Genomic DNA, 12,259 nt, shown 5'->3' with positions numbered 1-12,259 from the left:
GTATAAAAGACTCGTGCCCACAACCTCAAACAGTCACACTCCAAACTCCACTATGGTGAAGACCAAAGAGCTGTCGAAGGACACCAGAAACAAAATTGTAGACCTGCACCAGGCTGGGATGACTGAATCTGCAATAGGCAAGCAGCTTGGTGTGAAGAAATCTACTGTGGGAGCAATAATCAGAAAATGGGAGACCTACAAGATCACTGCTAATCTCCCTCGATCAGGGGCTCCACGCAAGATCTCAGGCCATGGGATCAAAATGATCACAAGAACGGTGAGCAAAAATCCCAGAACCACACGGGGGGACCTAGTGAATGACCTGCAGAAAGCTGGGACCAACGTTACAAAGGCTACCATCAGTAACACACTACGCCGCCAGGGACTCAGATCTTGCAGTGCCAGACGTGTTCCCCTGCTTAAGCCAGTACATATCCAGGCGCGTCTGAAGTTTGCTAGAGAGCATTTGGATGTTCCGGAAGAGTTTTGGGAGAATGTCTTATGGTCAGATGAAACCAAAGTAGAACTGTTTGGTACAAACACAACTCGTTGTTTGGAGGAGAGTGAATGCTGAGTTGCATCCAAAGAACACCATACCAACTGTGAATCATGGAGGTGGCAACATCATGCTTTGGGGCTGTTTCTCTGCAAAGGGACTAGGACGAATGGTCCGTGTACATGAAAGAATAAACGGGGCCATGTATTGTGAGATTTTGAGTGCAAACCTCCTTCCATCAGCAAGGGCATTGAAGATGAAACGTGGCTGGGTCTTTCAGCATGACAATGATCCCAAGCATTATATAAGAAGCATTTCAAGTTCTGGAGTGGCCTAGGCAGTCTCCAGATCTCAACCCCATAGAAAACCTTTGGAGGGAGTTGAAAGTCTGTGTTGCCCGCCGACAGCCCCAAAACATGGGCCAACATACCAGCAACGGTGTGTGCCAACCTTGTGAAGACTTACAGAAAATGTTTGACCTCTGTCATTGCCAACAAAGGATATATATCAAAGTATTGAGATTAACTTTTGTTATTGACCAAATACTTATTTTCCACTATTATATATTATAAACAAAAACTAAGTACACATATTTAGTACACCTTCCTCAACATTTTATGCTATTCATCTTCTAACAATCATATTCGCAGTATTGGACAAATGCAGAGAGAGTGAAAGTTGCTTAATATCGAAGCCTTAGACTTATTTTGCAGTTAATGGCAGAGAAAGAAGGATAAAAATAAATTGGGGTCTTTTAAACTATATATAATCTATATATAATCTTACTGAATCATATAACAAAATAATTATAATGTAGCCAAACATCTCTCACAATAATGAGCTTTATGCACTGGGAACTAAGAGTATAAATGGAATGTGAATAATTATTGAAATGACAAGCTATAGGCTTATTCATAACTTTGATCAAAAATAGGCCATAACTTTCAAAAAAGGTTCATAATCGAGTATGAAATTACACCGATTGGCATAGCGTGCGTCGATGCGTCGCAAAGGTGACTGCGCCTACTGAAAGCAATGATTTATCTGTAGCGTAAGTCACAGTGCAGCCACAAAAAATCGCCTGCGTCCAGCTGAAGTGTGGATGTATTTCACACAAAAAGTCCAGTGTGAATACCTAAGGCATTTCTTGGTATCGGGAGCTTTAAAACACACGGAGCTGGTTTTCAAATGGCTCTCTGCCAAAATATATATATGTGTATATATATATATATATATATATATATGTATATATATATATATATATATATATATATATATATATATACACACAAAGGTGTCAAAAGTATTCACATCAATTACTCAGGTAGAAGTGTAGATACTAGGGTTTAAAAATACTTCTATAGAAGCTAAAGTATCAACTTCAACCCCCCCAAAGGACAAACCAAAAGGGTGTCAGAATGGTATATGTTTATTCTCATCAAACCACAATCAAATTCGCACTCTCCAGGTTTTTGAATGATGACGAGCCGGAATAAAAAACAAACGGAAATTAAATAGGATTAATGAGGCTATTTTTTAAAATGTAAGGAGTAGAAAGTACAGATAATTGTGTGAAAATGTAAAGAGTAGAAGTAAAAAGTCATCTAAAAAACGCCAGTAAAGTATAGATCACCAAAATTTTGACTTAAGTAAGGTAACAAAGTATAGTCCACACAAAATGATTTCTTGTCTGTGAGGTGTTTAGGCTACATGTCATTTGTGCCTCTAAAAGTCCAGTCAGAGCACAGTCTTTTAGTCTTTTTAATCATTTATAGATCCCATGCGTTTAAAGTACCCTTTAAAACATGTGTTTTCCTCATGCTTCTGAGCCCCCCACAGCGCAGGGTCATTCATTTCACAGATACTACACATATTGTGTTGCACACAAATACAACACACACTTTATTTGTTTTACTTGAATTATTTCATCTCTTGTGGTGACGAGTTTATGTTTGATTGGTAAACTGTTAACACTAAAGTATTTAGTACAATAATGCCCTTAAGTGCATACTATGTGTTCAAGAAAAGACGAATAAAGAAAATATCAGTATTAAAGGATTTTTAAATTCCTAACACTTATAGTGTAATCTAAAAAATCATTGTTAGATTAATTGACCAATTGAAAAAATAAGAATCAATTAATAGATTAATCAATAAAAAAGGAATCATTAGGTGCAGTCCAAATCTAAAAGAACTATTATGTTCACTAATTCTTTGCTTAAGAGGACGAGTAGTTTTACCAACATAATATTTATCACATGGACTTTTTTTGTGTTACATGTCATTACTCCATAACTACTACATAACATTACAAGCATAAACGTTCTGGTCCTAGGATGTCTAAAATCATTAGTTCTCCAAATATTATGACTCTGGGTGCACTGACCACAAGTTCAATTTCCTTGTTAAACAGGACTCAAGAGAGTCTGATTAGAAGCAGGGAATATTATAGCCCTAATCAATTTATTGGTTTCATAAAGTAAGGGCTGGATCTGTAGCCAAGATATGCTCTTATTTTTATGTAGTGTTCTTAACTGAATGAGCCTAAAATGAATAGGTAGTAATAAAATTTTTTTCATGTGATGATTAGCATAATCCGAGACAAAACAGCCAGTATCAACCAATAGGTGTGCTCTTTAGTTGCAGATAAATGTCACCCACAGTGGAGAAATAGTTGAATTTAAGGACCATAGAAGCTTTTACAAATGTTTCTTTGTTCCACTAGCTTCCAGCACCTCCGTCGAGTCTTGATATCAGTTGAGCTGTGTTTTTGTATTTATTTATTTTTATAATTATGTTACCATTAATGTAAGCTATTACATACCATACATAAACATAACAACATAACGTTTATGGGGTCTAAACTGAAAAAAAAGTTTCCCAGTTTAGCCACACAATGAATTTTAAGCTCCATCTAAATTCCCATCCAACATCTGTGTTATTTGCAATAGGTCTATTTTAAAGGGACTGCTTCTCGTTGCACAGCAGTGCACTTTATTGTTCAACTAAATAGCTTCTATAATCTTAATAGATTATTTAAGATATTGGATTATACTCTCGCGTGCAGAAGCTGCTTTTGTGTGTATATTTATTTCATAAAAGTGAACTCCAAAGGAGAGAGAGTTTCTATTCCTTTATATTACCTTTTGACTTGTAAGGTAAACATCCATCACCAAAATACTTTGCTTCTGCCACCACATTTCCAAGAAAAGCATTAATGTGGTTCCTGGCATGTTGTCTAGTGATGGCTTTAAATGTGCCGAGGCAGATTAATGAATTGATGTGAAACATCACAACATGAACAAACAACACTGACAATGTCATCTCACTGTTTTTTTTTCCTTAAAAGATTTGATTAAAAGACAAGTGATTACTTTTTGGTTCCTTGGTACAGACAACAATGGTCCTAAATATGTAATAAATATAGAGTGCAAATTGCTTTTTCAGGCCTTATATATTGCACATAGACGGTCAGAAAGAAGAATTGGCTTGTTTAAAGAATTCAAGTATTGTTTTATGAAAAATATACATTATTATAAGACATATGTCTTTTTGTCTGTTTATGTCTATATGCAGTTTCTCTGTTTGCCCACACAATGACACGCACGCTCCATCCATTACAAATTCCAATGTGTCTGCAACATCAGTGTTGTTTGCAATAGGTCTACTGCAAAGGGATTGCTTCTTACTGTACCAAAGTGCACATTATTGTCAAGTGAATGGCTTCTATACCTTTAATAGTGAGACTATTAATAGGCAGACTATTAAAGACATAGCCTGAGATGACTGAGAATATTTTTGACTTGTGGCCTGCGTGAAGCTGTACCCCATCTACCCCTTAACTGTGATCATTAACATGTAGTTAAAATGCCTTGGTCTTGGCAGATTAAAAGTCATTTTAGAAATTTAGCACCACTGAATTAATAAAGTAAATGTGTGTATATTTACAACCTTGTATATATTAAGTTGATTTAAGAAAACTTGCAAAAAAATAACCCTCTTTTTCTATTAAGGATGTTTGTTGTAACTCATTCTACCCCTCCCCCTGCAAACACACACACACACACACACACATGCATTTAAAATAGTTTATTTATAAACATACACTCGCTATAAAACCCACTGCAATTCAAGGGATGCCAGGTTGTCCTATCTCTTGTCCTTAAGATGATAAAATAAATACAGAGCTTTAACACACAGGCAATTTTCCATCCCAGTGAAAAAACCATAAGCTACAATACCCTGCTGCATTTCATAATTCTTATGCCTTAATTAAAAATTAGCCGAATCAAATATGACTGTTATGTATGACAATCATTTCCTTCAATTTATTAGAAACAGATTTGAAAAACTAAAACATAATTCGAGAGCATGCCAAGCCCCATTTACAACAGCCAAACGTTGTAAAAGTTTTGTTACGCAACTCACAGGGTTTATGAAAAAAAGAGAGTGGTACGTAATGGAGCCATTTCTGCATATATAGTTCACTAATTTGCATTTGTAGAACAAGCAAACAAAATGGAAAAGCTCTGAATGTTGCATACAGAACGCAATCACACATCCTTCCTCCAGAGGTGCACTCATTCTTAAGGCACAACACATCATGTATATGATTTACAGCTGTCTGGAACAACAGAAAAGTGTTAAAAATGAAAACTAAGACAACAACCAAGTTTCTTCACTCTGCCGAATGGCTACAAAAATCAAAAGTACAACGAAAAGAAGAACCAAAATGGAAATTTCATCCACTACTTAAGTGAGACTTCACGCGTCATGCATTTTAAACTGCAAGTTAGGCTAATATATCACAAATGAGAGGATGAACAAGAACAGAAATACAAAATGGGTAAACACAGCAATTAACTTAAAACCACACAAGTTCAAAAGCCAAACTCTTTTTTGCGCTTTTTTTTTTGTTGTTGTTGTTGCTTTTCTGAGATAATGTAAGATTTCCAGCCATTCCCTTCACAAACGGCCCTTTGTAGAATCATGCAGCATATAGTGCCTACTATGAAGGTTGTAGGACAAAATTAAAAAGTTGCCTTGTTGACGGCTTTATCCCGTTCATCTTCCAGCAGAAATCAAACCAAATATGGCAGGATATCTTTGGGCAGCCCAAGAATAACCATGGGCTCAATGAATTCCTAAGGCTACTAGATAATGAGTGAAACATTGCTTACTACGCTGTTTTTCTTTTTTGTCTGTTTGTTTCACTTCAACTTTCAAGGATAATCTATCATGGTTTCCTCTCATGAATATTGGTGAAATATGCATATGCAACGACTATAGGAAACACTGCACGTTTAAGACACAGTTGCAAAGGCTCAGCATTGTAATGGGCAGATGTATGTTCTCTGTAGAGGAGTTATGAACCAATTTTCAAGTAGAAAATCAACTAAATATGGGTGTTCAAATATACCATGGGTGTTCAAATATTTGAGCACAATTACACCTCACAAAAATACCTCCCATTAGCTTCCATGGGGCATAGAACAAGATCACAATATTGCTTTTAAAACTCTATAGTGAGGTGCTCTCTCTGAGTGGGCAGTGCAATGCTAATGTTTTACAATGTGTACATTAAAATCTAATTTTAAAAAGGTGAAGAGTATAGAGAGGGTAGTTTTGTGCTCCATTTTGAAATAACGCTTGCTGGTATTCAAATACACTGCTGTTTTATGCCAACTTGCCACATGTATTTTTAAAATCATCTGTTACTGCTGCTTGTGGTATTATTCTGGTCATTCCAAAGACCTATCATAATATTAAAAATAGGCTTATTGCCATGTAAATCACAAATCCAATACTTCAATGTCTGCTCTATTATGATCTGATGTTTTGGTGTTTTTCAGTGCAGCTTTGTGCAGTTTTGGAAAAAAATATTTGGAAATAGTACCACTTAGTGGTCAGATTGGGTATAGAAGGCAAGACTAGGCACAGCTATGCTAACTAAACCTAGTACAGGAAGAATACTACTAAATGTTTGGTGTATACTTTAAAATGCTCACTCAGAATGCAGTTCTGAGTATTCACATAATAAGCAGAAGCATGTTTGTGCTTGCAATAGTTGCTTGTAGAAGATCATAATAGTTGAACTGAAGTTCACTCAGTTGTATGCCCTAAGGAAGCGCCTGGGTCATATTTCTGTTTTCATACTTTAGAGGCTAAGATATTGCTAAATATTATTAAAATAAATATAAAATGTATAAAGTGCATACATTATTTATGCAATGTCTTAGCGCCAAGTGCAAGAAAGCCATGATAATGAAACTGTGTGTAAACAGCTGCATACACAAAACTGTATTAAACAGCTGTGAATCAAAAAGGATTTTAAGATGCTGGGTTGCCAGAAATCTTGGTTTTCATACTGCATAAATTTTACTCGCTGGTGTCTTCCCCCCACTAGCTTACTAGATTCTCAATTTTCCTGCCAAATTGTGGTAAAAGTAATGAATTCGAGGGATGCAAGGGAAGTTTTATTTTCTGTTTATATATATATATATATATATATATATATATATATATATATATATATATATATATATATATATATATGTACACTTAGGTTAGCGCTCTCTCTCTCTCTCTCTCTCTCTCTCTCTCTCTATATATATATATATATATATATATATATATATATATATATCTGCTAAAAATGACGGACAGAGGGCCCAATGTGCAAAACTGCTGACATAACTAAATAATATCTCTCTCTTGTGCAGTTACTCAATGATGAGGTTAATAAACATTATAATCTCAATAGAACATCTCTCGTTGAAACCGCGGGTCTGTGTTTTATTGCTAATTTTAGTTATCTAGGCTGTGCAGGCAAGTAAAGAGCTCCACTTTGTACAACAAGTTAATGTGAGTTTTAACACTTGTTAACACAATTTACGCTCATGTGTTTAATGGTCAGAACGACATATTTGCTGATTAATATAATGAAGACTCCAGAATAATGAGCAGATGCTCCATACTGTTCCAGTTTAATCCATTTGTGTCCTGGGGCGATTTGAATCATTGTTGTGCCTTATGAAACCGCTCCGGAAGTGAAATATCAACTCTCATGTCTTCTCCGTGGGAATGGTCTAGGCTTCGACTGGCTTGGCAAAGGCGTCACAAGGTGGTTGGCTGGCCAGCAGCTGAGGATAAAGACAAGCTTCTTAAGGCATGGCTGGTTTACAGAGCTTCTTAATCAATAACAGAAATCATTGTAAATTACAGTTCTCAGGCAGATCTCTGTAAGGTAGATTCATGACCATTGGTCCTAAGACTTCTAGAGATGCATGGGTCTCAGCACTATTCTGGACATCACTAACAAAAAGGGCAGTAGCCTTTATGATATATCATCACCTTTTGACATAATTAGAATGTGACAGTTGTTCTTTGTGTCAAACGTCTGTGTTGAACAGACCAATAGAAATGATCCAAAATGTGCAGTTCGCTTACCTCGTGATTTGACATAGCAGTCTTGACAGTTGAGCACACCATTTCGAATCCGAACATCAGTTCCTGTGCTTGTGTCACCAAGTAGCCCTTTACACACACCACACTGAAAAACACAGATGCATTTCAGATGCATTTCTGTGATTCTAGGTCTGTTTATGGTGTTCTCTAGAGTACGCTCTTTGAGAGTTGATTCATGTTCAGAAGGAGTTTGTTTCTTGGCTGTCTGGTCGGTTGCCTGTGGGATTCGGCGGCTGATTCCCTAGTGTTCGAGTCAAGTAAGTTTAGTTGCACCTGACGAGCGCGGTTTAGGGTTGTGTTTTGTTTTACTGGCCTTGCCAGTTACTTTATGTTCTAGTCTTCCTCCCTCCTTTTGTTTTGCCCGGTCTCGCTAAGCTCCCTGGCTACCTACTAGCCTCAGGTGATTCTTCTGTTCTGCCCCGTCTGAGTTGTCCCGAGTTTGTTTTCAGTTCCCGTTTGACCCTGTACTTTGCTGCCACTTCTGGTTCTGTTTTCATCTTTGGTTTTGTCATTAAATCATCTTGCATTGCACTGTCCCTGCGAGTGTTCCCTTGTCATTGTCTAGCCTAGCCAGCATGACAAAAGCATTAAAGTTTATTGTTTGATAATAAAATTATCATATCATTGAATTCTAACACACACACTCTTACCTTAAAGCACTGGATGTGGAAGTAGAGCCCCAATGTCTCAATGATCATTGCAGCTCCTTTCCCCAGCGGATGTGCACAGCTGGAACAAAGCTTCTTACCACTCACTGACCTGTAGAGGGCACCGAACAAAAGAATATCCCCCATTTATACGGCTTGCAGAAAAGTAATTTTTATAGAAATAGAACATTATCCATACATGCACTCTATGTTCTCTGTTTTGTTGAAGCAAGTGGCACTATTAAATATTTCTTACAATAATCACCCAACATTTTATCATGCTTTACAAAATTATCTTGATATATCTCACATTTTGTGTTTGTTATATTTACCCTAATTTACATTTGCACTGCTTAATGTAATGACGGTTTCTGTTACCGTGGCTTTAAGGTTTGATACAAGAAAAATGAGCTCTGTTCTGATTGGTTGCCCTGTAATAGTGCCTGTTTTTTTCTGTCTTAATGTGCATGTTAGCGTAATGTCTTCGCTAGGAAAGGTGGTGGACCTTCGGTATTTTAGATTAGTGCACTGAGTATTAAAGGACATCACTGTGATCTCCACCATCTGCTGTGAATATGCTCAGAAGAAAAACACACTTAAAACAGCTGTACAAACGTCAAATATAGCAATGGATCACAGCATGACTTCATAGTGGGGGGCTTGTGAAAGCATAGCTCATCTTTCTCAAGTTTCTTATTACCTTATTTTTGAAAAGAAAAATTATTCATTTGAACAGATGGAAATTATTTGTAGTCTATGTTCTCATTCTAGTTTTTGAAAACTGATAATTTATCTTTTCTGTCACGGGTTGCTAAAACATATTTCAGGACAAATTCATCTACAGTTTGTGTACCCTTCATACAGACCTGGATGAATATCAGTTGCCAACAAAGGAGTCTCTCGTGCAGAAATCCCCATATATCCAAAGGATTTCATTTTTTTTCACACAAGTGGAAATATAACAGCATAACAAGAGCAGGATATGCCAACATTTATAACCGCATGCTGAGATAAAGCATTACATAATGATCTGAATGGAAATGCCTCATAAACTTACTAACGTGTCTACAGTAAAGAAAGTGTTTCAAAATATAAATGATCTGGATGATAAAATTACCTATTAATTAACCAAACAAACCGTGACTCATATCAATACAGAACACTTTAATCCATATATGCAGTGTGGTGAGCATATGATTAAAACTCAAAAGATAGATTTGTATAGTCATAAACTATACAAAAGAAGCTTCCCTTCTTTTATGTACTGTTATCTCATGATGACAACATTTTCTTGTGTTTTCAAGAAAAGAAACACAACGTGATCATAAAGTTGTTTTCTCAAAAATAAATGGTGATACCAAGAAAACTCTGAAGCTTACTTTTCTCCTGGAAGTGCTGTTTATCTAATGAGGGCATTTTTTGTGATCTGACAGAGCCCAAAAGTTTTGAAAAGTTCTGATTTTCAGTTAATTTCCTTTTCCATTTACCTTTCTCATGCAAATTGATTATCTTTATTTCTAATCTCCTTAAATTTATCCCCTGGAGGTTTGAAACTCAGTTTGAGGAACTTCTTAAGGTGTTTTAAGAAACCTTTAATGAATCTTTTTCTTCTATAACCTTTTCTTGATGGTTTCTTAAAGCATGTTACAAGGTTCCTCTGTGGTTTAGTGCACTGAGTAAAGTTCTTATACTTTCAACACTGTGGGGAGGAGCAGGATCATTATAATTTTCCACTAACAATTTACATTTTCACATTTTGAGTCATATAATATTGTTGCTGATATGTCTTGCACTTCTTGTACGTTATGTGTCTCTTAATGCATGTAAGTGGGTCACAGAGAGATCGTACCTGCTTGGTGATGGGGGCGGTGTGTCTTGTGATGATGAAGGTGAATTAGATGGGTGCGTCCCTAAAATGTTTTCATACGAGCCAGTCCTAACCAAGCACACGCACAGACATACAATGACAAACATGAGAAAGCAAGCAGAGTGGATTTCTCTGCATATTTGCTAGCGTGCTTTCTTTTCTTTCCTTCTTGTTGAAAAATTATCTAACTTATAAACATATTTAGTATGTATGAGGGTTATTATACCAAATGAGCAAAATCAGATGGTCAGTCAGTCAAGACATGCTTGTTGTCCAAATGTTTTTTCAAGGTAAGATTGGAGCTATGGGGCTACACTAGAAGTTCATAACCAGCCAAATTTAAAGTGGGGTAAAAAAAATACATGCCATTTTACAAGCCTCAGACAACTAGTTAAAAAGTATCAACATCTTATCCTCCTGAAGTGTTTGTTGCATGTAGTGCTTTGCAGTTTTACTTCTCAAAAGGCTTCTGCTAGTGTGCTGGGTATAAATGTTTTGAGATACTGGGCTCTCATTACTCATCTATGCCAAGATAAATACAGTCAAATACAATTTTAGGGCACCTTTAATTACTTTTGTTTACAACATCTCATGAATTTGAAAATCTTGAACATCTAAAATGGCTCCCTCTGACCTGTGTTGCTTGTTAGTAGCATTGACCTATTGAATTATAAAGATGCGAAATTTGGACAACAACAATTGTTGGTCTGATTAACAATATCTGAAGTTACTGGAAAACTGTGAAATTTAATTTTTTTGCAGATCCTTTCCCTAAACAAATATATTTTTAATGAATGTGAAAAAAAAATCATGTCAATGTTTGGCAAAAAAGAAAGAAAGAAAGAATAACATTTGAATGAAACAAAAATCAAGTCAGCACAACACAAATGTCCACATAGCAAAGCAAAGCTGAGAAACAACAGATTTCAGTATGCACACACACACAAACACACCTCCTCATCCTGGGAGGCTGTATCTGCGAAGGGCTCAAATTGCGGTCGAGTGAGGATGTTTTTTTCCACTCTGATCTGCTCTCAGATTTGGAGCTCCAAGTCCCATCTGCATAAATGCACACCATGTTAAAGCAATCAGTTTACTTTTACATCAGTTTATTTACATGTTTGTTAGGGTTGTCCTAGTCTTGCATTAGAAAACGTGAAAACCAACTAGTTTGACCATTCAAACCTGTAGTCTGTAGTATTGAGGACTGACACCCAGCTGTTCATGTTATGTGCACTATATGGACAATAGTATTTGGACACCAGCTTATTCAATGTTTCTTCCGAAATCTCCGGAATTTAAAAAAATGAGTTAATCTGCTTATGTTGGAGTAACTGTCTCTACTGCCCAGGGAAGACTTTCTACTAGATTTTACTGCACCGCTACAAGGATTTGATTGCATTCAGTGACAAGATGATTAGTAATACAGTTCCATAGCTCAATGCTGGGGCCTTTATACCCCTCAGGACCACACCTGGCATTAAGCAGGATGCCAATATGTGTATATGTGTTTGAACATTAATAGACAGAGCATGTTACCCTGTATGAACTGCAGTTGTGGTGTAGCTGATTGATCCTGATGTTCTGCTTCCTGGCCATTCTGCTGTGCAGGTGTGATTGCATCTGTCTGGTCAGAGCTGTTCAAGAATACAAGCTAAATTAACACTGAAAAAATGCACAGGCAATGAATTTTTTCTGTTTAGACCGTACACTCACCATTGACTTTACTAGACTTAAAAAAAAACTATCCCATTCATTCATTATTAGTAAGGCAGCTGTTTC

General features: G+C 36.5%; 1 protein-coding gene across 5 annotated transcripts in view; it reads right to left on the bottom strand.

Moving 5' to 3' along the window:
- Positions 1-4,570: 4,570 nt before the first annotated feature.
- Positions 4,571-12,259, bottom strand: part of LOC140547154 (LIM and calponin homology domains-containing protein 1-like) — a 62,444-nt gene continuing 54,755 nt past the window's right edge. For 4 of the 5 annotated variants that reach the window (XM_072670741.1, XM_072670737.1, XM_072670740.1 and 1 more), the window contains 6 exons: positions 12,017-12,114; positions 11,431-11,536; positions 10,460-10,546; positions 8,614-8,722; positions 7,946-8,048; positions 4,571-7,638 (listed from right to left, as the gene is read on the bottom strand). In XM_072670741.1, the coding sequence (XP_072526842.1) occupies positions 7,613-7,638; positions 7,946-8,048; positions 8,614-8,722; positions 10,460-10,546; positions 11,431-11,536; positions 12,017-12,114 (529 nt within the window). In that variant the 3' untranslated portion in view covers positions 4,571-7,612. The remainder of the gene's footprint in view (positions 7,639-7,945; positions 8,049-8,613; positions 8,723-10,459; positions 10,547-11,430; positions 11,537-12,016; positions 12,115-12,259) is intronic. The other variant, XM_072670739.1, reaches the window with a different exon arrangement.

The sequence above is a fragment of the Salminus brasiliensis genome, chromosome 24, assembly GCF_030463535.1.
Source record: "Salminus brasiliensis chromosome 24, fSalBra1.hap2, whole genome shotgun sequence".
In the NCBI taxonomy this organism is placed as follows: domain Eukaryota; kingdom Metazoa; phylum Chordata; class Actinopteri; order Characiformes; family Bryconidae; genus Salminus; species Salminus brasiliensis.
Note: the sequence above shows the minus strand (reverse complement) of the source record. Positions and strands in the feature narration are given on the sequence as shown.